General features: G+C 39.4%; 1 protein-coding gene across 2 annotated transcripts in view; it reads right to left on the reverse strand.

Annotated features, from left to right (window-relative positions):
- Positions 1 to 6648: 6648 nt before the first annotated feature.
- The window catches only part of csgalnact1a (chondroitin sulfate N-acetylgalactosaminyltransferase 1a), a 31547-nt gene continuing 11468 nt past the window's right edge, over positions 6649 to 26727 (reverse strand). For both annotated transcript variants that reach the window (XM_038733878.1, XM_038733879.1), the window contains 7 exons: positions 25400 to 26727; positions 22358 to 22574; positions 20292 to 20393; positions 11871 to 12049; positions 11028 to 11122; positions 10695 to 10776; positions 6649 to 8652 (listed from right to left, as the gene is read on the reverse strand). The exon at positions 25400 to 26727 is cut by the window's right edge and continues 47 nt beyond it. In XM_038733878.1, the coding sequence (XP_038589806.1) occupies positions 8357 to 8652; positions 10695 to 10776; positions 11028 to 11122; positions 11871 to 12049; positions 20292 to 20393; positions 22358 to 22574; positions 25400 to 26216 (1788 nt within the window). In that variant the 5' untranslated portion in view covers positions 26217 to 26727 and the 3' untranslated portion in view covers positions 6649 to 8356. The remainder of the gene's footprint in view (positions 8653 to 10694; positions 10777 to 11027; positions 11123 to 11870; positions 12050 to 20291; positions 20394 to 22357; positions 22575 to 25399) is intronic.

A 26727-nucleotide genomic window follows, 5' to 3' on the forward strand; every position in this document is an offset into this window, starting at 1 on the left:
GGCCTGGTGCTGCCTTCAAATGCTAGCGGAAATGTCGGAAATAAGGAGCTTAACCTCATTTGTGCCCTCGGTAGTCGGCGGCCTTACTCCCTTATTGACTATGCCTTAACAAAACCTTAAAATAAAAGTCGTTAGAAGGGATGAATTACCACTATCATGAATAAAGAAACAGTTTGCCTGACTCTGTCTGTGGTAAAATCTAATCAACTTATAAACACATAATATATTTTGTTTAATCCTACAAAAACTGAAGTTTAAAAACATGTGCTGGACTAACTGTTTTTTCCATTTCATGGCGGGTGCAGTGACTTCCTGGAGTCTTCTTGTGTCAGTGAGTTTGCCAGGCACATAACTCTCTGTAACAGTGTCGTGTCGTTTTTACACTTATGTCTCGTTTGAAAACCTACAGTAGCTAATGTTTTAATCAGTGATTTTGTTACTGTGGGACAAATGCAGCTTCTCCCAGTTTCCAGTCTTTGCGCTAAGCTATGCTAACTGGCTGTGATTGATCTTCTCATTCAATTCTCTGTAAAGCACAAAAAGTGAATTCAAAATGTCAAACTATTCATGTAGCCTAAACGTATTTTTTGAGTTGGCAGATGTCTTTTGTCTGCCAATAAAAGTAAAATGTTTGGAGAATCCAATATTTGCATATTTGGGGTCACAAAATATATAGCAAGGTGCAAATTGATTTTAAAAACAAACCAAATTAGAGAGTAATACAGAGTTGTTGCAAATGGGGCAACACCTCAGTATTAGCCATATCTACATAGCCTGTGCCGTTTCCCTTGTTTGGGAGGCATGGATGACAGTTTTGTCTGAATGAGTCTGTGCAGCATTTTTGTGGTAAATTATGGTAAACCTCATGCCATGTATTCCTCCACAACTAGCCTACAGCATATTATTGTTGTAAAATAAAAAAAATAAATAAACAGCCTCCAAAACTGTGTCTCTTGTTTATTTCAAAGGACTTGTAAGATATCAGTTTTTAAACCAGAGCTACATTCCTTTTCAAATAGGTCTTTCAAGAAACTCCACAGTAGTGTTCACATCTGATTTGATGAACCTGCACAGTAAAAATGTATCACCCAGGGAATTCCATAAAGCCACTTGTTAACTAACCCCCAGAGGTAGGCTAATTTCTCCAACTAAACACTGGGCTAAATTGAAATATACTATGAAAACATAAACTTTAACATTTACCCCGTTTTTTAGATAACATGATAATGTTTATACACTAACCTGTATGTAATGCATTGCCTCAGTCAATCTATACTACTTATGTATGTATACATTTAATTATCTGTCATGGTTTAAGTTACTGTGGCATGTAGACTTCAAGAACAAACAAAGGTCAGCAGTAATCACAACTGACATTGTTTTTAGATCACTGACCCCATCTAGTGCTTTGGAGGTTAAGGTACATTAAAATGATTCTGGAAATTGTGTGAGTACCAATAATAGCTCCAAAGCTTCAGTAATTTATACAATATTTATTTCCAGCCCTAGAATGAATGTGGCAACAAGATAGGCTACCAAATAAAAAACACTTTATTATGAAAAAAAAAAAAGTTAAATCAGCACTCCTTTAAAACAAAAAACTGAATATTATAACCTTCATGGAGGGTGGATTGTATTACCCGGTAAAGGGATCAGTTGTGCACGTTCATAGGTGATAGATATTTATTAGTCCTTTCGGGAAATCATAGTGTCTCATACAGCAAACATCAGACCATAGGCGGAGAGGGGGTGGCTAATTGGGCTTAAGCCCCGAATATTTTGTCAAAAGCCCCGGAACTTTTAGGTTTTTTAAGTAAGTTCAATTGTTTCATTGTCCCTCCGTCTTTCTGACTGGAGCGGCAAAACAACGTAGCAACAGCTCTTTTACCGCAGTGGCGGTAATGCATCTCTCAGCCGGTTTGCCCACCGCTAATACACACTAAAGAAGAAGAAACAGAACTCTTCTTCTTTGTCGTCGTGATAAGGGGCTGTTGTGCTGTTTCACCAGCGGCCCCTCAGTGAGCGAGCGTGCTAACTAACCATGGACTGTATATAAAAACTAACTAGTAACTAACCAGCTGATGTTATGGACAAAGTTTTTTACGCGGAGAGGTAAACCTCACCGGCCGTTCACAGAGAGAAGCAGCGTCAGACAGAGCTGCGGACTCAAACCTGAAACACTTGTCGGCGGTTCACTAACACTTCAGTAAAGTGACTGTATTGCTGGCTAGTTTATTGTTATTAGGTGATATTATCTCGCTATTAGAGATTTTCTGCTTATTCGCATAGTTTCAATACATTGTGTCGGAGCTTGTATCAAATGATCATCTCAGGGCTTTTTACAGCTGATCTCAGCACATTAGATAAGAAGAAAGAATAATTGAAATATAGTGATAAAGATTAGAAAGAGATGAGTGAATGAGAAAAAGTAAGAAGACATTTCCTCTTGATGACAAATATACCAAGTAGCCTATAGGTGCATCTACTGGAAAATTATTTAAAATCGTGGAAAAACATTTTCTTCCAATATTTAATTAAAAAATATAATCTTATAAATATTTCAAGCCTTTTTTCATTTTAATCTTGATGATTGATGGTTAGGGCTTACAGCTCATAGAATCAAAATTCTAGTATCCCAAAATTTATTAGAATTTCAGAATAAATTATTTATTATACAGAAATGTCGACCTGAGAAGAGCTCTTATCAGCTAATTAACTGAAAACACCTGCAAAAGTGTCTGGTTCTGGTGCTCACAATTAACTTGTCCACTATATTAAATATTTTTTTAGATTTGAGATGCTCCTGTACTAATGTAACAAAAGTAATAATAGGCTAATTTAATGAATATCACTGTCCAATCACATCATCATGTCTGGATCTTATAAATATCAACTGTCAGGTTAGGGTTAATCCTCTTTGACTTTTATTGCACATGAGACTAAAATTATAAGTATCAGTGAGTTATGATGGCGTTTTGGCTGCGGTCTAAAAGTGCTGCTCTAGCCCTGGGGGTATTTTGTAGAGCACATTGAGCTGGACTTCTGTGAGAAATTTCAAGTCAATCAGACTTATGGTGTGAAGCAGGTGGCCTTTCAAAGCCTGTAATTTTTACAACGCCACCGTGAGGCCGATTGGTGTAATATTTCTGTGACAGTGCAAGCACATCTGTTAGAGTTACTGTGCCAAGTTTCATGTTTCTAGCTCATTCCAGCTCACAGCAAATGGAGAAAAGCAGATTGCCAACACAAAAACAATCGCTAAAATAGCCGCAAGCGGCAATTCGCGGGTTCATACCTTTTTTGCGCAATATCGCCATCAAAAAATTTTTCACACACACATGGTTCAACATTGTTACGAAACACATTCTGCAAGTTTTATAACGATTGGACAAGCATTTTCTGAGCTATAGCTTGATTTGTTTCATTCCACATCCAATTATTATGCACTTATAGCGCCTCCTATGATCAATTTGAATGAGACTTTCAGGATATGTGTGAGGTGCTGATGTAGACATATCCTTGAAGTTTTGTGTTGATTGGACAAACAATATGCATTTTGTAGCCTATTGGTATCACCTGAGGCCAATAGGTTAACAGGTGATACCAACGATGGTCGTTCAGTCTTGGCCACAGGAACTCTCAACGACTGTAACGACTGTCGTCACAGCAACAAGGAACACTAACGAACCAGCGGTATCGATGACCCGGGATAACGATCCCACTGAGGTTAAATAGCTGAGTTTCCCTGCAAGTCAGTCAGAACTGAAGAAGTCCTTTGGATAAGGGACGAAACGTCTTCCAGTAGCTTCAACCAAGTCCAGTTGCCCTTGATTTTAACCCTCGTTGGATAACTATGACCTGGATGACTGAGAATCTTCATAGACATAATGCTAAGCACCTGTCTTGTAGCGCTTGTGCCCCTATCCGGGGCACCTATCTGAACATATCCTGTGAGTTTTGTGATGATTACGGTTGCTGATTTGTGGTCATTCATGTCCAGCGCTATGCCCCTTTCAAAGTTCATTGGTCCATATCTTGAAAAGTAATTGAGATATCGACATGCTGTATACAACTTTTAATGGGCTTGATCTAATGATGATTCACTGAAAATTTGGTGGCAATCGGAGCTACGGTCTAGGAGGAGATGTCAAAACTGTGATTTTCTACCACTACGCGGTATGAACAATAATTAAACCTTCATTAATTAGTTAACCAGGGCAGAAATTTTACAGAAGGAACCAACTGTGACTTCCAGGATCCGAGATGGGTGGTTGATTGTTGACAAGCATTACCGAATTAGAAACAAAAAATAAAATAAATCATCCATAACCATAGTCAGCTACATGTTTAAGTAGGCTATCAACATAAATATTGCCCATCGACATCTTGTAAACAACTCTGTGATAAACGGCGGCTTGGTTGTGAAGGGAACAAGGAAAATACGGACATGGTCTTGGTTAGTGGTCACAAGTTGATCTGTGTCTCCCGTTTTTAAAGAGTGATGGCTGGCTATGCTCCAGAAGTTGTTTTACGCCACGCCGACAGCGGCGTGCGAGGTGATGACAGGCTAGTGGAATATCGATCCCAATTTGATTAATTTCCCACATTGATCTGAGTTGGATTCCCGTGACAAAAACTACTTTTATTTTATTCGTTTTAAAAGGCTGATCGTTTTTCTACATGACATGTGTTTACTGACACAGACTCCAAGGACAAATATGTGTAATTAGAATAATTATTAGAGATAATGTTTGACATTCACAGGAAGAGCAACTTGCCCTCTTCCTGTAACAACAAGCAACGTTCAAATTGTGACAAAGTGGTACGTGACAGGTTTACACACACACACGACTCCAAAGACAAATTAGAAAATGTATGTTTTGACTTTTTAAATGAATAACTACAAAGAGGCATTCGCGGGGACAGCTACGTATTCGCTTCCTGTTTTCAACAGCTGTCCTATGACAACCACAGACGCATTCGGCAAACGGTCACCAGTTAACAAGGCCACCGGTTAAACCGAAACACCGTGCCGTTGAAGTCGTTGCCAGTTATGGCAGGCAATGCTGGTTTCCAAACCAACTTTTGTCAAGAAAATGCAGGTGAAATGAAGGAATGAGCGAACCTGCACAGAAACAGCTGTTTGTTATTATAAAGAATGGGTGATTGTCTGAGCTACACAGAGAGCTGCAGGGGAGTTAAAAGGTGCAGCTTTCCGACACCTAGTTAACTCTTGACTGTGATGTTACAACTCACACCCAAAAAAAAGAGAACAACAAACGCACATGTGCACATTTAAAGATGAGGACTGCGGATTACTTTGGCTGGCCTTCAACTCAACAATCAATCATGATTTCAGTTAAACACTGATGTTGCTTTTCCTGGTACCTTGTCTGTGGTCCGCTGGCAGAACACCGGCTAATTTCTGATCAGAAGCCGTCCTGCTGTTACCGAGACCACATAAGTTTCGTTTTATGGTGGACGGACGGTAACATTACAGAGTTGTTGTTTTCTTGAGCTTGAATAATCCCATACTTTGGACACTTCCTTGCTATTTTCTCTCTCTTCCTCCACTTTGCAAACAGCGCCATTAATCACGTTGTGTTCACAGCGTAAGTGCATGTGCCACAGTAATAAATGTCCGTGTGAAACACTGTGCTATATAGTTATGGATTAAACAAAGCATCGATGCAAAGAATTTGCGTGGATGCATTTTATTAATCGATTTTATCAGTTTAATCAATTAATCGTTTCAGCCCTACATTTTAATATTATAAACCATATTTGATTCTATTTAATAGTAAACAATCAAAATCCACCAGGCAGATAACAATGAAAATCAATTAAGTAGGAGACATCTTGCTTCCTTAAATGATACATATGAGGGAGGAGTAGAAGTAGTAGAATTTTGTATAGAAAAAACACATCCAACACAATTTTTTTTTAAAGCCGCTTATTTTGATGATGCAGTCCAAAAATGTAGTCCAACATTTATCTGAAGTTATGGTTAAGTATTAGCAGCCTTAGTTGGTAAAATTTTAAATTTAAATATAATGTGAGAGAAGGTTTAATTAGGCAAAGTGATTAAAAACACCTGTGTGAACAGACCACAGGGCTTTTTTTGTGTGTGTGAAGGTTCTGTCACAGCCAAGGCTGTTTGTTAGTGATTGATAAGTTACGATTAAAAGTGTCATAATGACATTAAACAGACATTGGGAGAAAATGTGAGATTAATGAGCTCCTCAATAAATTCTGTTATTGACAAAATAAACTTAATAATTAACATAATAATGATCTAAGCTTTAACAAATATATTGTATTATTTTACAATTGCATGGTAATATTACACATTCTATCTATATTGATTAAATGGTTATTTATTTCATCTTGTTTTTACTTATTAAATACTGAACACTTCCGGTCTCCATGCTTTTGTTCTTCAACTTGTCCCATAAAATAAGCATAAAATAAAAGTTAAATGAAAGAATATAATTCATATTTATGTATTATTACATGTATCATGATGGGCAGCCAAGAAATAGAAGTAATAATTTTCTCAAATATCTGTATATCTATGTCTTATATTCTACCTTCAAGCTGGATAATACTCAATAGTTACTGCAGGTGAAATATACCAACACATCATAATAAAATATACACAATGCACACATTTTTATTCAACTCGTTTACATGAAGTGAAAAATAACTTGAAATGTACATAAAGTCACTATTACAAGGAATGTTTCAATGGCAAACAATAAAAACATTATTGAAAAAGTGCCTCTTTTCACATCTTTGGTCATCCACCAAAAGTACAGCTCGTTTTGATTGCCTCAAAGGACTGAAGAAGTGCTGGAGCAAGATTTATGGGTAACCATATTAAACTAAATATAAAATAACCATTGAGGAAGTTATATCTCTAAACCTATAACATCTCCAGTTTCTGTGACTGCACAGTAATATATGTAATGTCACATTTTCTCTTCATTATTGCACCTGATGTGCGCATTTATGACATTTATAAAGGTCCACACATAGTCACATTAGTTTGACAGAAACCAAGATTAACAGTCTTATTCTGACTTGCGTTAAGTCATCGTCATTGTCAGGACAGTGAATGGTATTACTGTCAGTCATAAATTCTTTTACTTTATCCCTTATGTGACAACAAATTAGTTAGCCTATGTTTCAAAAAACAAACAAATAAGTCTAGATGTTTTATCAATTAAACATTTAAAAAAATTACCTATCTTTAGTTATATTTTGGGCATAAATACATATGATGCAAGGCTTTTGAAAAAAAATGTCACCTGTCATTCATAGCATGTTTTTCTTTGACTCAGCACCATTCTTACTTCATTATAGAGGTGAATGGACCACACTTAATACTGTCCAGGCAATAAGAAATCATAATCCTTTACAACATAATAAGAACAAACATAGATAAAGCAAATGAATATCACTGATCAATAATTTATCATTTTCAGGCTTTAAATGGTCCTTCATTGTTTATTCACAAACATGTTAACTTTCAGTCCACTAGGTGGACCTGCTGACCTACATATAAAAACCTGTGCATTGTCGCTGGCTGTCCTGAAGGTTTTATTCACAGAAGGCACACGGTTCAGAGTAACTTCATAGATCAAACTTATGGTTCTATGTTTGCTTTCTGAAAGGCCTTGTTGCAGTTACAGAGGAAGTTACAAATTGACATTTAATTACAGATGGATGATTCAAACAGGAGGTCTGTTGATTTGTGTCCAACAAAAAACAGTCCACTCCAGTTGAGGAGATGAATTCCTCAATAAGTTTTCATTAATCTTAAGTTGTCCTTTCTAGAGCAACAAAGTGCTTTGAGTCCTCAAAAAGTAAAAAGTCTTCACATTTTTCATTATAGGAATAGTTCAGCATTTTAGGGTTATTCACTTTCTTGCCGAGACTTAGAGGAGAGAAATATTTTTCTTTTTATTTCTTGACTATTTTGCCAAGAAAGTCAAGAATACAACTACTTAAATAATATTACTTAAGTAATTTTTACACTTCGCTTTATGTACAAATAAGACATATAACGTGTTAATTGGTGAGCTTTATAGGTGCAGGTAGTTTTTGACACAGCCAGACTAGCTGTTGCTCCCTTTTCAAGTCTTTATGCTAAGCTAAGCTAATCACTTGCTGGCTCTAGCTCCAAATTTAGCGTATCGGTCTTCTCATCTAACTCTCAGCAAGAAAGCAAATGAGTGTATTTTCCAAAGTGTTGAACTAGTCCTTTAAAATCAGAGTTCAGATCAGATGAATTCATCTGCAGCGTTCCAACTGACTGCAGTCATTGCAGTGTTTATAATTTAGCTTTAAGCCTTCATGTCTTCTTGGGGTTTGAGTTCTGCTGCTGTTTCTGTTTGCGCAGGTGAGCTTCGATCTCGTGTCTGAAGAACAGCATCCCCAGCTGGCCATGCGAGGCCTCATTCATGGCCTTGGACTGCATGCACATGCGGTACTGGTCTGGCGGGAGCTCATCAGCACAGTGTTTTTCATGCCACAGGTGGAACAAGCCTCGTGATGGTGCACGGATAACTAGGATGTTGCTATGGAGGTACTTTCTGTACAGGTGGACATCTTCGCCCCCCCAGCCTTTGATGTCAATGTCAAATCCTCCTGGAGATAAGAGAGCAGAAGGGGAAATCAGTATGATATTAAACGTTATTATACCATCAAAGGATGTGTTGTTCTGTAAAGTGGAGATTTTTGATTTGCAAACATTTCTAAGCAATTAATGTTTTCAGTGCTGCGTTCACTACCTCTTAAAGGAATCCTGATAATGAATCCTGATTAAAGTCTCCAGTTTGTGATCATAATCAGTTTTCTCTCCATACTGCCTGATTTGTGGTTTCGTGAGGAACTTTTGAAGCAATGCTGTGTACTCCAAAACAGCTCTTGACGAGGCAAGTTTAAACCTGCATCTTTAGACGTCTGAAATGCTCATGTCTGCTTTTCCTCACATGTTGTGTCTCTCTGTAGTTTTATTTTGATTATTCTGTCTTTCTGCGTTTCCCTTTCCCGTGCTACAGGGCTAAAAAGAGATAAGATAGGAATTTGAACCAGACACATGGCCTAAACAACATTTTGCATTGTAATTTCTGAAGGACTGCAGGAATAGATCAATATTTTTGGGGAATCACACTTATTCCCTTTCTTGTTTGAGAGTTAGATGAGAATATTGATGAGTCTGTATGGTAATCATTTTCACGTGATATCTTAGTTGTTTAATCTGTACAAAAACCAAAGCGCAAACCTGGTAAGCTGTGGTTTTACAGGAAATCACTGCACCTGGCTCAGAAATAGTATCCGTTAAACTATAATTTGTCGTTTTTTATATGGCGTAAACAAACGACATAAACAATAAGTCCTCAAAATTAGCTGACAAAATATTTTGTTTGTCTGTACCCTCCAAAACGACACATAGAGTTAGTATAAGCACTTTCTGATCTGACGCCACTATCGACATGACATTTGATTTTTCAGAGCCTTCCAAAAGCGTTACAAAACATTTTCTCATCTGGTATCACTCTGGTTAAAGTTTGGTTATGGTTAGGAACAAAAAACAAGTTGGTAAAGGTTAGGGATGAATCGTGGTTTGGGTAACTTTATTATGGTTACCATGGACCACGGTCATGGTCTCCCGTGTTGTATTTTGTAAAAACTGTTTGGTCCTTGTTGCTTTATTGTAAAAACAGATGTCATTTTGGGGCATTTGCGATTGCTTTTCTTGGGAGGACAATCTTGACATACGTGTTCAAAAGTGAGCTGTAGAGGTGTTTAATGTTGTTTTTTTAATATTTGGCTAGCTGTTTCCCCCCTTCTTCCAGTCTTCATGCTAAGCTAAGCTAAGCAGACCCAACGCTGGCTGTAGCTACATATTTACTGTACAAACATGAGAGGGTATTGATCCTCTCATTTTGTTTTTGTTTATATTTGGATCCCCATTAGCTGTTGCCAATGCAACAGCTGCTCTTTCTATCAAGGGTCCATACAGTAGACAGAACTACAACAATTTCATGTGATTATGTACAGTAAATCAAAAACAGGTATCATATGCACACACATATTTACACACATAAATGCATGTACTTGTATATTCCTCAAAATGTCGAACTATTCCTTTGAAACAGATTTCTGGCCTTCTTGGCGCCTTGTTTAAAATTTCAGCACTTGAATGCTTGCGTGTGTGTGTGTGTGTGTGTGGGTCCTGAACAATAAACCACTTTAAATTTCCCTGTAGCCTCTAATTGATGTCACTTTGGAGGGAAACTAAATTGATGTAAATCTGTCTTGCGAGCCAATATTCCTCACCTAATATACAGATGGAGGGGACATGGGGCTGTGAGATATGCTAATATATGCTGCTGCCGCTGCTCAGAGCTGTCTCATGCAGAGTAGTATAATAAAATCTCCTTCCAGTTAAAAAGGTAATGTAATATTGAACCATTTGTGTTCTGATGTTTTTCATATCCATTAAGCTATGGCACCATTAACACAGCAGAATGCATATTTTGGTCATCCAGGAAGGCTGCGTTATGTAACGCCTCTGCTGAGATAATCAACCCCCAAGAGCAACTGTTTATAAATTCCTGCTTTGCTAAGATGTTGTGACGGCAGTGCATGTTGTGTTGCAAATGTTGTTGTTCTGTAATATTTACCTATGTTGATGAAGTCGGACCTGTACTGGCAAGTCATGCCGAAACCAAAGTCCCTCCAGAACCCCGTGTCTTTCTTCATCACCTACAGAGAAAATAACTCAGAGTCTCAGAGAGCTTATGAACAGAAACATATCAGCTCAAGACACACAGGAGGCACTTCAACGGGAGTATGCTTCTGTGGATTTGAATACTTAGCAGCTGGAGAGGGGAAATATTTCTGAAGCTCCCTGTGATGTAGCACAGCATTAAGTACAATATTTTCCACAAGTGGCTTGTAGAGTGTTTGAAAAAAAATGGTAAGGGAGAGGATAGGATTTGATTGCTGTGTGTTACCAGCTGTTGCTCCACAGGTGGGACGTGTTCAGGACTTCCATAGATCAGAGTGGGGTTGTACTGGCTGAATAACACTGGGTAGAACACCTTTTTACCTGAGAAGGAGCGAGACAGCAGTGTCAGACAGCACTTGACCATCACTAATTACATTTGAGACATCTACAAATGCATTTTGACTTGTCAGTTGGAATTATAATTCAAGATATCTGCAATTGCATTCTGTCTAGTTAGAACAACAATTCATGATGTCACCAAATAGATTTCGACTAGTCAGAAATCCTTTTAAGATATCTATAATGACATCACAGAAATTTATGACTAGTCAAAACTTTTATTCAAGATATCTTAAAATGAAGACATATTCAATCTAGTTTTGAATAATCGGAATTTAAATTTAAGATAGATTTTGATCAGCACATTAAAAGATATCTTAATTATCTTTTTATGTATCTAAAAACTAAGATTACTAGTCAAAACTACGATGGAGATATCTTGAATTTGTGTTATTACTGCACAATTGTAGTATGTCACAGCAGTTATAGATATCCTAAAAAGGTTATTTCTGGAAGCTGTTTGAACATATCAAGGTTTATTTGACTGTCCTTAATTATACTTTACATTTCTTAAAATGCACAGTGACTAGTCAGATTCATAATTCAAGATATACAATACTACAATTGCAGTGTGGCTTCTAAGAATGATCTCCAAACACATGCACTGCAACATAATTATATATCTTCATCTTAACGTTTCGTCATTAATACATTATGGATATCTTCAATTTTAATCATGTCAATCTTAGATATGTTAAAACGGGCTTGCCATAATGTGTGTATGTCTCACCAGGCTGTGTGTTGAGTCGGCAGGTGTTCAGGAAGTCAGCTGTGAAGTAGATGTCCACGTCGCAAAAGAAAAGCAGTACGTTGCCTCCCTTCCAGGCTCGGGCCCCGACGTCAAGACCCCGTCCCCGAGAAAACTCCTCGTCCAGCTGCAGCAGAGTATAGTTCTTAAAGTTAACTTCCCTGCAGAGAAACAGAGAGGTTGGGATCATCATGGTGGTTAGACAGAGAACAGTCAGTTTTCTTATAGAATGAAAGAATTTGAGATTACAATTTTGCCGAATTCATTCAAAGCAAAACAAGCTTATTCAAACGTGCCAAATTATCCTGTTCTCCTGCGCTTTTGATTATTTATTTACATTTTTAATTACACTTTCCTTGCCTACATACTTGGGCAACATTGGATTTAATTGAAAGATATTAATTGAAATAAAACCACTGAAAAGAGGTGAGGAATAACAGAAAGACAGAGAAGAAAGCAGAAGTAAGATGTTGATTGACAATTTATGTGAAATTCTTATGCAGATATTAACTCTTGCAGGTCCGGTGTGCACAAGGGTCTCCGAGCCCATTGTGCACTCAGCTGTGAAATGTTGTGTCCAGTCTACAGCCAAAATGATCATCATGATCTGCATATTGGTATATTAGCAAATGCAGTATAGACACGTAATCCTGAGGCTGGGTTAACAACCAAGAATCTGCAACTGCTCCAGGGCCTCAGTTTAACTCTGTGGCAATTCATTTGTGGTAATTTGATTCATTTGTCAAAGAATTTGTTTGGGAATATGCATCGCTAAAGTACACTATAATGTAAACTGAAATGATGAGGGCCTTAAACTGGCTCCAGCATTTTTACTAAATCTTGAGCCCCTGTCTTGTAGAGGGGCCAAACTGTTTAAATACCTTTTTATTATTTCAGTTGATACTGTGTTCAAATGGGGTCTATTCCTAAATTTGTGTTTAATCAAATTACCACAACCCCTTGGTGGAAGACGTATTCATATGTTTTATGTAAGTAAAAGTAGCAATAATAAAGTGTAGAAATACTTTGTTACAAGTGCTGTAACAAGTGCTGCATTTGAAATCTTACTTAAATAAAAGTACAGTAGTTTTACGATCAAAACGTACCAAAAGTAAAAGTATTCATTATGAAGAATTATATTACTGGATTATAATTTGTGATGCATTCATGTGTACATCACTTTAATATTCCTGATAAAGGTGGGGATAATTTTAATTTTACTTTAAATACTGCAGGGTAGCTCAACCTATAATAACATATCATATATATATATATATATTTTCTAATAATAATCTAAATCTGCAAAGTAACTAGGAGCTAAAGCTGTTATATGAATGTTGTGGAGTAAAAAGTACAATATTTGCTTCCAAAATGTAGTAGAGGAGAAGTATTAAGTGGCATAAAATGGTGCTTGTGTAAATGTACTTTCACCACTGCCGAAACTAACACAGCACAGCATACAGGCCCATTTGGCTCATTTATGCCTTTAGTTTTAGTTAGTTTCTTTCCACCCAAAGATTAAAACATGATGACCTTACAAATCATCACAACTTCATTTCCCACCTCCTGCTCTTTTCTCTCGGGTTCCGCTCACGACATCGGACAAGCTTTAACTGGAACCGAAAATTAATTGCACGGGTCAACTTAGCTTCCTCCATCACTGGCTTGAAGTTATTCCAAGGATGTGGTGAGAGTAAAGAGAAACAGCTGGATCCAGATGTGAACAGCTGTGCCTTTTTTCATTAACTATAACAATTCACACGGTTACTTACAAATCCTTTACTCATGCATACATAGACTCACACACACACTTTCATTGACTTCAGATAGAAGATACTGGGAAAAACTGGTTCACCCGTCTCTGCTCGAGGCAAAACAAACAGGATCTAACCTCCTTCATCCATGTGGTTTTAGATGACACAACACATGAAACAGTAGACAGAGAGCAAGTGGACGGATGCAGACATACAGAGCAGCAGAATGACCAGAGGAGTCAGTTTGTTTTTACCAGAAGCAGCTTGAATCATACTTCCCACATTTCCATCTAACTGTAACATTTCCATCTAACTGTAACATTTCCATCTAACTGTAACTTTTGTGTGTGAGTGTTGAATAATGTCTATCACCATAAGTCTTTGTTTCACTCCCATCCTTTCAGGCTCTCCCATTAATTAAGACATATTAAAACCCTGGGCCGGCATATTTTTTAGAAACAAGTAAAATATCAGGAACAATTACAAGATGTCTTGATGTAGCTGTCCGTATGTGTTCATGTGCTGTGAGTCAATATGTCTACTGACTAGTCTCCATGTCTGTCTACAGTTTATGAATCCAAACAGAGTCGATCTGTTTTAGAGTCTACACAGAGTCCCAGGAGACACTGACCCACCCGCTGGCACTAAACTGTGCACAGATGGCAGAGACAGAGCACAATCGCTCTGTTTGTCTCAAACAATGTTTAAAGTCATTTTTAGGTTTTTTGGTTTTCGTATGAATTAAACAAACACCACTAGCAGGGCTAATAATCTGCCTACCAGCACCTCTGAAGATCACATATTCACACGTTACATGTCGTTTGATAATTCGTACAAAAAATTAACTGTACAAACAACTGTGGATTAAACAAATAAGATATAATATGTTAAATTAGTGAGTTTTAGAGATGCTGGTATGAAGATTTTGTTACCTTTGCGCCTTGTTTACCATTTCAGCACAGTTAAGTGAGAGCATTTGCATGCTTGTGTCTTGGCCCTAAACAATAAACCACTTTGAGTTTCACCGTAGACTTTAATTGATTTTACTTCAGAGGGAAACTAAAGTGATGTAAATCTGTCTTGAGCGCCAATATTCCTCACATATTATAAAGCTAGAGAGGACATGAGGCTGTGAGATACGATAATATATGCTGCTGCTTTATTAAAGACAGGCAGAGGGAGGGAAACAGCTGGCTTAGCTCTGTGTAAAGGTATAAATCCACTTTCAAGATAAAGCTGTTTTTACATTTCAGTTTTTGAACAGATTCAACAAACAATATTCTGAATAATGTTTTCATCTGGGAGCTTCAGAGGTGCTTGTAGGTAGATTTTGTTACCCTCAGATAGACTCAGGCTAGGTTTTTCCCTGTCTGTTTATAGTCTTCATGCTAAGCTAAGCTAACCGTCTCCTGGCAGTAGCTTCATGTTAAGTGTACAGACGTGTAGATCTCCTGAAGTGGTTTACAAATTCATCTGTGCATATTTACGTTTTGGGAGACAGGAAGTTATAAATAATTAATTGGTAGTTTTATGGTGGTGATATTTTTCCGGTTCCCAATATTATTTAGGGGAAAATATAATTATCTCTGAAATCTCCAGAGAGACAAAGCCAATGTATTATTCATCCTTTTGAATACATGTGTGTGTGTGTGTGTGTGTGTGTGTGTGTGTGTGTGTGTGCTGCCCTCAGATGTTTGTGCGTCCACCTACCCAGTCTCAAAAAAATGCAAGCTCAAAATATGAACATAAGCGCTACTATCGTGTGTCAAGTGGAAAACGCCACTTGAGTCGAGCACTATCTTTGTTTCCTAAATGACTTTTCATATTGTGCTCTTTTTCATCTCTTTTTCCCTGCAGGCATGAGCATCCTTATCATGGCCAGTCAATTTGTTTACTGTAGGTGTGTGATGGCTGCTATCTAGTGGGGACTAAATTGTTGAAATTGTGTCAGAGTGAGAAGCCTGTACAGAGCTGTCATGTTGTGCCTCAGCAGCAGGTCTTATCCTGTTAGTTCTGCTCAGGACAGGGAGGGGAAACCCGATTTTCCGTCCGTGTCTCTTTTCTTTCTCTGTGAATCTCTATGTCTCTGTGTAACCATTTGCTTGTGTGTGTTTATAGCTTGAGGACTGCAAATTTAGTGCATACTCAATGTCTCGACTGTAAGCAAACCTATATGTTGCTATATCCAGGATTCTTCTCAGTCTAAACACATTTGAACGACATGTTTTGCTTTTTAGCAATACTAGTTGCATTGCTCTAGAGATTGTTGGTCAGTTGTCTTTCCACTGCGGTCGAGACAAATGTCACAAAAACTATTAGAAGGACTGCCTTGATATTTTGTACAAACATTCATGTTCCCCAGAGAATAAATCCTAATGAATCTGGTGATCTTGTCATGTAAAGCGCTTCATTGGGGTTGGATACCGTAACACAGAAGACCCACTCTAGGCAAACCAACCCCACCACTTCTAGCTTGTTGCGATGTCAACGTTCGCAAGCTAGTGAGTACCTTGCTCATGAACAAACATTAAGAAAATAGACAACCTGCACTTTCTCCCACAATTTACATGACATTGTGCCAAGCAGCACTTTGTTTTTATTTGGTAGGAAGTCCAGAAAGTTCAACAAGTTTTTGGCAAGTGGTTCTTGGTCAAGTAAGTTTTGTTGCCTCATAAATACATTTCAACTAAAGAAGCTACATGCTTCCACTTCTTCAACATCTGTATGTTTTCTGACGCAGCATTGACAGCTGGTAGCTCTCTTGGACATGGGATTTATTTTAATGCCAGCAATGACTTTTAAACATATTCCTCTTCCTTGTCTTTAACCTGTCTGCTGTTTACAGAGCAGGCAGGCTGGTGTATCCTCTCTCTGGGCTATTGTGCAGAAGACAAAAAAAAGCTGGGGAATCAGCAGTCTGTGCATGTCATGGAGAGGTAAGTGAAAGCTATAAAAAATGTAGACTTGTTATGATCACTCTCAGGCTCTGAGTTCTCAATAACACATTTACAGAATGGGACTGTATTGGCGATCTGTAAATACACATGCTAAAATTAAATATTGGACAGTTTTTGAAATTCCTCTACGATTTGTTTGTCATTTCATCCACTCATAAGCTTTTCTCAGTCACCTTCTGGTCGACATTGTCCTCTCACTTCCTTTAAGCTGTCAGAGGCCCGTCAGAAAATTGTTGACCCATCTGTCAACTGTATGAAATGCTACATGACATGAAAGGCTTGTTGGAGAGGCTTTCGCAGGGTGGTACAAGAGAAAGATGAGGGAAAGGTTTTAGCCAAGGACTGACAGTATGACCTCCTCCTTCCTTTTTTCTGTCTGTCCAAATTTCTGATCCTTCTCTTTCATCTCAACGAACGACTTCCTTTGATATCCATGTTGATGCTCTTCTTCCATCCTTGGAAAATCTGTCTTTTTCCCAACTTAGCTTTGCTCTCTTATCTTCACACATCTCCTTTTACTTCCTTTCTCACTGTTTTTCCCCTCAGCCATCGCCTCTCTTCCGCATCTGAAGCACAGTACTTATTCATGATAGGTATCGACTGGTATCTCTTTACACCAGATCACTCATTCTTCTCCCTCCGTTACACACAAACGCTCTCCCTCTCCCTCTCTTGTACCTTTATCTCACGTTATTCTGAATCATTATTCTTGAGCATGTAAGGCTCAGAAACTTACATGTCCCCCAATAGTTTGAGCTTGAGTTCAGGCTTTGAAGTACGGATGTGTAAGCGATACTTGAAGGCTCAGCGGCTGATCCTATCTATTTTAAACAATATCCCTGGTGTCTGGCAGAATGCTTGAAGACTAATGTTCAGATTTTCTGGAGCATTGCTGTCTATCAACTATATTCAGCTTGTTTTGGCTTTTGTTACAGTAGAACTGGTTTGGCCTTTGGTATACACCCAAATAATTAGCACCTGCAAAAAAAAACCCTGAAGCGTTTTTTAACTGTCATTTAATCCCAGAAAAGGCGTTGGTAGGGCTTAGAAAGCTAGTGGAGATCCAGGACCATTTTGATTGTTATACTCACGAAATGTGTTGGACAGAAAGTTGGTTGAGATGCAACATAGCAGCAAGAGGGTGACCAAGTGCAGTTCTTGGTTTGCAAAGGTCTTACACACCTCAAGAGGTTTATTTTGGCTGCTGATAGTCATATACATGTTTTATTTGGAAAGAATTTAAGGAGGGACACTGAGCAGAGTGTGTGACCTCAATATGTGTTTTGACACTCTCCAAGATAAATATCTCAGTGTAACAACAATTTCTATATAGCCCAAATTGTGTCCATCCAGAAGTGTCCAGAATTAATTCGAAGGTCCACCCACTACTGTTATGTGATTGTGTGAGGTGTTTGGCGGATCGAGATAAAGAGTTGGTGGCCTTAATTCTCCAGTCTTCATGCCATTAAATCATTGAAGAAGAGAGAACAATCTAATTAAAAGACCACCAGTCAAACTTCAGACGATGGAAAACAATGTGGAAAATGTCATGGAAATATTGCATTTTAGTTTTTTGAATATATTATTGTGAAAAACATTTCAGTCTCCTGGTCGTCTCTTCAGTGGCATTTTGCAAAAAAAGAACAAACAGCTAGAGGTTGTTTGGAAGCAGACACAAATCAAACTAGTTTCTAGAGGGGAATGTAAGTTGTAGGAAGAGCAGTGTCGAATCAGACCAAATGATGATCACAGACATTGATCTGTTTGTGAGGGAATGTGTCTCTGTGTACTTGCACTTGAATTGTATATTTGTGTGAACCAATTTGTTGTTTTAGAACTTCAGAGTAAGGACTTTTTGGCTGACCTACTTCTTTCAGGGTTTTGACTTGGTTTTCAGGGGCAAAATTGGAATTGAATTTAAAGTTAATATTTGCTGTCTGCCTGTCCGTCTGTCAGTGGGCCCACCACTTTGGCTCATACTGAAATATCTCAACAGCTATTGGATGGATTGTCATGAAATTTGATACAAAAATTAGTGAATACCCAGAAGATGAATCCTAATGACTTTGATCCCGTGACTTTTCCTCTAGGGCCACCATGAGGTTCAGATTTGAGGTTTTTAGTTAAAAAAACTATTGGGTGTATGGCCATAACATTTGGTGCAGACATTCATGGTCCCCAGAGGATGAATGGTCATAATTTTGTTGATGCCCTGCTTGTTCTATAGCGGCATGTCAAGTACTTTGGTTTATGACAACATACAATTAATGAGACTTTGTTTTTAGTGCTAATTAGTGTCGACTCACTAACATGCTAAACTAAGACAGCGAACATGGTAAACATTAGCATAATATAATTTCCACTGTGAGCTTGAAGCACCCAAAGGCCAGATTATGCAGAACTAGTTGGTGCGACATGTTGTCCAACCACATCTGAATACAAAAGTAGAACTGTAGTCATAGATAGGGGTGAGATACAGGCACACATTTTCAGACTGTGTCTCCTGGAAAGTATTCACCTTGTTGCACTTGTTTGAACATGTAAAAAGTGACTTCAGTTGCAACCCAATTGCACATGCACACATGCATGCATCTTCCTCTGTGATCCTATATGCCGTTTGTCATTGTATCTGTGCATATACTATATGTGTGTGTCTGCCTGAGATAGAGCCGCAGGTAGTTATCTTCCAATGATGATTCCCATTCATTTCAACCACAGTCTGAAGGCTGGGGAAAAAAAGCGGAGTACAGAGTTGATTACAGGAACTGATTCAAACCCAGAAGCTGCTACCTAAGTGTTGAATGCATTGTTAGGCTGTGAGACGAATACAAAAGACCTATAGGTTCAAAGAAGAACAGATGCTCATGGACAAAAAATATACAGTACTGCTCTTCATTTGGTGTGTTTCTCTTACAAACCACCTCAGTCACTCCTTTAGAATTCTTTCCAACTAAAATCAATAATATTTCAGGTTTGATGTATGTTTTGTGTGCTTTTTCCACGCTCACAGGCTCTGATTCTCTCCTTCTTTACACTTCACGTGGTGCTTCACTTCAAGTGTGTTTAATGCTGCCTTTTTTTATATTCACAGTTCCCCTTTAGCGACAGCAGCAGGCAGAGACACGAGGGACAAAGAAACGCTGTGTGATACTAGAGATAGTCCAACTGATTCAAGGCTACACAAAAACCTTCGGGGCAGGGAAATCAACAAGCATCACCATAGCAACCCCCTCAGGGAATCTGTGGCTCAATCCACAGTGGATATGACTTCTGATTAGCCGACTGCGATCGTCCCCAGAGGTGTGGGTGTCGAGGTACATGTGAGAGGTTTAGCGTGAGTCAGAGATGATCACAGGCCTGTTGTAATTTATCTGTGTTGGCTGGTAGCGCTCAACTCCTTCGCGTGGGTGGCACACTGCTCCATTATTCATCAGACAGATGACTGGCTGTGGCAGGACGCCAAGAGGTGTGTGTCTGTGTGTGTTTTGTGTGTGTTTGGTGAAAGACAGATTTCAAAACATGAAGAAGAGAGGTTTCTGATGTATGTGTGGAAAATAATATTTTTACAGCGTCTGCTTCTGAGAGCGGGTGCACGACTGTGGCAGCATTAATTTCATTTCATAAATTGCTTTCTGTACTCAATGCTTGGCCTCTATTTCAAAGATCTGATCTTGGCGGCAGTTCCAACCCACCTGGACGTATTCTCCAGAGTGCCGCGAACTTCGCTCATCTGCTCTTTCCCAAAATACACCACTGTCAGATGGACCCGGCCATCCTGACGCACACAGGCTTCCCTGTAGGTACACACAAACACACAGAGGAAGGGACAATATGGATGAAAGCGTTCTCACACCGAGAAGGAGGGGATTACAGGAAGGAAGACCTCTGAGGGCTTGGAGGCTTTAAGAGCTGAAATGATTACAATATGATGTCCAACAACAACTCAGATAATTGACTGATAAATCATTCATCAAGAACAAATGTCAAGCATTTGCTCGTTTAAGATTCTCAAATGTGATGATTTACTTTTTATTTTAAATCTCTTCGGGCTGTTAGGGCCCAAAGTTGTTGGGTAAAAGATGCATTAAAAAAATGTCACCTTTGGATGTGGCAGATTGTAATGTTCTGTTTCCTGATATCCAGGAAGGATTAAATAATAAAAAAATAAAAGTAAAACAAACAACAAGTTAATTAACAGTGAAAATAATCTTCATTTTCAGATATAATCCTGAGTGTCCTCATTCTGACGCTAGGTTAAAGCACAGGGAGAGATGAGTAAAAGAGGGACCAGGTGGTAAATGCCTGCAGGCAATTTAATGGAGACATGTCAAATATATCACACACATGCTAGAGATTATTCGCCTCTCTCTCCCACAGCACACACACATTTGTCAGAATTTTCCCCAGAAGCACAAGGGGAAAAATGTCATAAAACTTAAAAAACACAACTAGATGAAAAAAGGATGCTTAAAAATAACTAAGTGCAGAGGATACTGAGCGACTATGAATTTTTCATGATTTTTACTGTCATTATAGATGCAGTTGTGTTAGAGGCTCTCTCTAAATACCGGCATTATTAAAAGTAAAACGATTTTTGCTCGGATCTAATGAGGCATTCTTCATTTTGCCACTGGGACCACAGAGCAGAAAAAAATGGTTTAATTATTTCATCATGTAGTAAGAGCAACGTTTTCTTTTCAGACTCCAGAGTGCCGTCTGCAAATGTTTGTTTATCTGCACTTGGGAAACATATCACAGTGCATTATAAATGCTGGTCAGTCTAAATGTGAATAAACAATATTTGATAAACATGCAGTTACTCACCGTTATCACCCCCTAAACACACACACAAACACAGCTTCTCCTGGTATACCTTTAATACGAATGAGGGGAAAGTGTTGGCTCAGCGACTCACCGACTCTTTCAAGTAAGTACACTTCTTGCCATGCTGTATATCAACTACTGCTGGTCTGTCCGGGGCGCATTTTAATGGGCTGCAGAACTGCTGCTAAGCAGGATTTACCATGTAAAAAGAGCTGTGATAAGCAGCAGCAGCAGCAGCACAATAAATCATAGACATTAAAGAAGATGTTTCCTGAGATTGAGATTCCATGACATTTGACTGCTAGTCAGCCCTTCATAGTTTTGTCTATATCAAAAAGCCTTCATGGTTTCATCATATACACATACAAGCCTAGATCTACTTTGTGATATAATACATTTGAGATGCTTATTAGCTATACGCATCAAAAATATATGTGAAATGACATTTCTTGTGGTCGTGTGGCGACTGATAAGAACTGGGCTGGGATCTATAAGGCCATCTTCATTCATATTCTAGCCTGAATCATTCAAATCTCTTTCAGATTTGTTTACGTTCGAATCATGCAGACAAGAACCCCAAAAAGAATTACTGATAACACTACATGTGCACTGAAATTTTTAATTACATGGTCTTTCAAAAGAAAATAACCACTCTGGTGTTAATTTTCTTTCCTCTAATCTCAACCACTCCTCGTCCCCGTCTGCCTGATCCCCAATTAAAATGTAAAACGAATTGAAACTGGGTTTGAATAGCAGAGTATCACATTTTCCTGAATTAGTTACGTGTGGCACCGTCTTGAATAATTTATTGTGGTGCTGCTGTTTATGTCACATTGTTTGTGTGACTTTGCAATTAACAGCTAGATCCAGGAAAATCAAAAACAAGGATCAGGAAATCAAAAATTTGAGAAAAGGTTCGATCGCTGAATCTCACCTGAAGTTATGCATGAACTGTTTGAACTTTTCTGTGCGTCTTGACAGAGGGACGATGATGTTGATTGGGACGTTGACTGTGTCCACCCTCTCGTTCTTCACCTTCATCAGCGGTCCATAGGGACGGAAGAGGACCAGGCGCCTGAATTCGTTGCTAGACTCCCCTCTGAAGGTCAGCTCGTACAGAGTCCCTTTGTCCCTCTCTGTACGGGTGATACCTGATGGGTGAGACACGGAGACATGAACTCAAGACCAAATAAGCTTAGATACAGTGCCGGTGTTTTTATGTGATAATCAGTAAGTGTAATATTTATATATATGAATATTCAGTAAATATCCTGTAAAAGAATATGTTTACTCTATTTGTTGTTGAAAGTTAGATGAGAAGATCGATACCAATTGCAGTTAGCTTACTTCGCATAAAGACTAAGGGCATGTGGAAATCTAGGGATGTATTATTAGAACTGTATACAAGACCAGGGGCCTATTCAGTCCAATGAGAATTGCTTGCCTGCCCCTAAGAGAAGCAGAAAACACTTTACTACAAGACATGCTCCCTGAGGTAATTTCCAGGATTAATGTACTTATTTTAAAACCCAACCAAGTCATTTAGTTGCCTAAACCTACAGGAGTCAAACCTAATCAAAATTTGAGGGTGTGTCATGAAGTAGGTGTGTACTGTGGACCAACCGATAGAACTACTTGACCAAATTGAGCGCATATGGCAAAATGTTTCTAGCTTCTTGGTTTTCTTCAGTGGTATGTGGCCCAATGAATATGCACAGTAGTGTTTCCCCCGCCTGTGACTTCCCAGCCCGGCCAGTAGACTTTACATTGTGATGATGTCACATATTTCACAAAATTCATGATGAAAAGAGTCAAAATTGACCTTATGTGCAGTTTGAGGTGTCCTGTCAATGATTTTACAGACATCTCCTTTATAATGGTTGCCTAACTAGGAAATGCTTTTAGGGCCACTGCAATACCATGTGTGGCCACTGGGCAAAATTGGAAGGAAGGCTGAGCGGCGCTGCCCTCTCCAGGTGTTATTATTCACCCATGGTCCGAAGGTAAAACAGGAATCTACAGCCACGCTAGAAGCGGCTGTGTGAGACGGTACTCAGGCACAACAGTGCTTTAAGCTAAAATGCGCACAATGACAATGCTAACATGCTGATGCTAAGCAGGCGTAATATTTATCATGCTCACCATCTTAGTTTAGTGTGTTAGCATGCTAACATTAGCTAATTGGACACTGAGATACTGTGTGAACAGATACTGTTTATGTGGGGAAAGAGAGATGGCATATGAGGCCACAGGAGACCTTGTCCATGCACTCAGCTACTCCTGGGCAAAGAGCCACGAATATACAGTACCAGAGACTTTGACAGTACATACACATATAACAAACCAGCAACACGCGTACACTGGTCATTCAGGCCAATTTTCTTGCTGGAGGTCTTACGTCAGTTTATACCTCCAGGGAGAAGTTGTTTTTCAATTACTACGCTATTACAAGGATTATTACTTGCAAATGGACCTACTGGGGTTGGTGAGTGCAGAAAGAAAAGGGAAATGGAACAGAAAGTGAGGAGCAGTGAGATCAGAGAGAAAACAAAGGAGAAAGAGGAAGAAAACACATCATTGGAGACACCGTCTTCAAAGACAGCTTGGATGACAGAAAAAGAGCAGAGAGAGACAAGAGGGGAATAAAGGACAAAGTGAAGAGCAAGGCAGAAAATGATAGAGGAAAAGGAGGACAGAAAGATGTCTGCGGGCAAAGATTTATTCTGATAGCGGCTTGAAATTAAGCTCTTCCTGTTAAGTTGGCCAGCTTCCTGTGATTTCCCAGAGGGACACGATCAGCTTTCATTAAGTAAATATGCTGAACAATTTAGACTAAATGCCTTCACTTCCTGTCTCTGTCTGTCTGTCTAACTGCATTTTCTGTCCCTTTCTAAAGACAGAACTCAGTGGTTGGCAAGTTCATTTTGCATACCTCCACTGTTTGTGTGCAGTTTCAGCTCACTAGCTTGCTAATGCAGTCCTGAAAGCTCCCTGAAGATGCTTTTGTCAGTCTGGCAATCTAAACTGCCTTTCACTTGTCTGGCTGGTTGGATAAATCCCTGCTTGTTCAAGATTTGCTTAGAGATCGATGTCCATTAAGGAGCATTAAGAATAAAATATGAGTGGGAGGGAGTCGCGATTTCATTAAAAAGCTGCACTCTACGTTGTCTTGTTGAGGAATTGTAGAGGCTGTTTGCGAACACACAGATACACACAAATGTACGCGCATCTATTAAAATCACAGTCGCACAGAGACACACATAGATTACATAGGACCACACACAAGCCCATACACGTGTAAAAGGCTCAATATAGTGACCTATGGCTCATTTCCTCCGAGCCAGGTGCCCCTATTACTCACTTTAAAACCTCCACCCACTCAGACACTGAAGGTGGTGACCTTCAAAGAGCAGAACACAGCAGATACACACACACACACACACACACACACAAATGTTTGAAAAGATGCTCCACTGCAAATAAGGAGCAGCTGTGTTCATTTCCTATGGTTGTGTTCAAGGCTCAGCAGAACAAACTAGAAGGATATCCTGACTGGACTTGTACACAAAGACACACGCATGTTTCTGACCTTCCAGGGATTTATATAAAAAACCAAAAGATCAAAGTGACCCAGGGTTGAAGAAGTAATTGGAGAATAGGGTTCTGATAAAGAAAACTGTCAATATGCAACTGTATCTTCATGAAATTACGTTTATATAGTTCTATTAGTTGTTATTTACAGAGAGTGAGGTTGTCATTAATACACTTTACTCATATTTTCCAAACATGTACTCTGATTATAGCATATTGTGATGGTTACTGCATTGCAACATCAAATATTTTGGTGGAAATTTTTTTATTAAAATTAAAATGTATTATTATCATTAGTCACATTTCCTCAGACTGCATTGCATTTCCTTCAACACATTTAAATTTAATTTCTAGCAGAAAGGGTTGACATTTGATGTATTCTCACCTTCTATGAAGTCAGACGGTGCGTACACTTTGTTTGTTTGAGTCTTTTCTGCTGCACTCCTGCTGTCTTGCTGTGATGATGGTGTGTTGAGGCTGTGCAGGGCCGTCTCCAGCACCTCCCCCAGCTCCTCCCTCTTGTCCTTCCTCACAGGCTTCTCCTCAGGGTGACGCGTCAGCCCCATCTCCAGCTGGTACACCCTCTGCAGGGTGAAACTCTCAAAGGGCACCACTGCATACTCGCTGGGCAGCCTGGTGCCGGCGGTCACCTCGGCCTTGGACAGCTGGCTCCGCAGGAACTCTTGGAGGTCTGCTTGCTGGCTTTTGGGTCCCTGAGCCTCACCAAGAACCCCTCCCTGTGATCCAGCCCCAGCTTCCTGTCCCTCTGCTGGGCCCCCAGCAGCTCTCTTCAGGCTCTCCTGCACTCCTTTCAGCTGCTGGCTACGCTCCTGCAAAGCCTCCTTGAGCTGAGCTATCTGCTTCTTCAAGGAGGAGATGTGGAGGCGGTGCTGCTCCTCTCGCTCTTGGAGGAGCACTTGATAAGATTGAACACCGGCGGGTCCGCCACTTTGAGCAGCCCCAGCCCGGGCTCCTCCTGTCCCTCCTGCTCCTGCTCCAATCCCCGGCCCTGTGCCCCCCAAGCTTGGGTGGTTGGGTCCAGCACGGGGTAGAGCATGACTCAGTGGAGGGTCGTCAGAGTGCGGCGGACTGCAGGTCATCACATAGAGGAGCGACAGGGAGCAGCAGAGGAGCACCAGCACGCCTCCAATACGGGAGACCCAGGCTAGCAGTCCACGCCGCAACATCACTGCATGTAGCATCAAAACTCACTTTTCCACACACACATACACAGAAATATGTAACCTCACACACTCCAGCCACAAGGATAAGAGTCCATTATGTTCCATCTCCCAGTGAGGAGGCTGGTTACTTATCAGGATGATGTCATTTAATCTGAATTAGATCATTGCCCCTCTGCTGCCTGAGATTGTTACATATTTTTTCATTGGCAAAGTGAAAGTATGAGAGTCAAAAGCTTGTGACAAACACTTTCCCCCTTTCTGTCGGTCCAATTAGCTCCATGGTCTGCTAGAAGACATCATTACATTGTTACATCATCTATCACTCATATGTGACTCATCTGTTCGCATGTGCTCTGACTCTCTCCATAATGTCCTCTTCCTGTTTGCCCACCAGTTACACAGAGAAATTGTCTCAGGAAACGTCTTGGAACGGTTGAATATTCAGCCACATCAGCCCGGGTGAAGCAGGGCGGTTAATGGAGCAAAAGAAAAACCTTATGAAATAATAATAAATAATTATACTTCATGA

Source organism: Micropterus salmoides, unplaced genomic scaffold (genome assembly GCF_014851395.1).
Source record: "Micropterus salmoides isolate LMB-PRFRI ecotype aquatic unplaced genomic scaffold, ASM1485139v1 Ms_hic_scaffold_20, whole genome shotgun sequence".
NCBI lineage: Eukaryota > Metazoa > Chordata > Actinopteri > Centrarchiformes > Centrarchidae > Micropterus > Micropterus salmoides.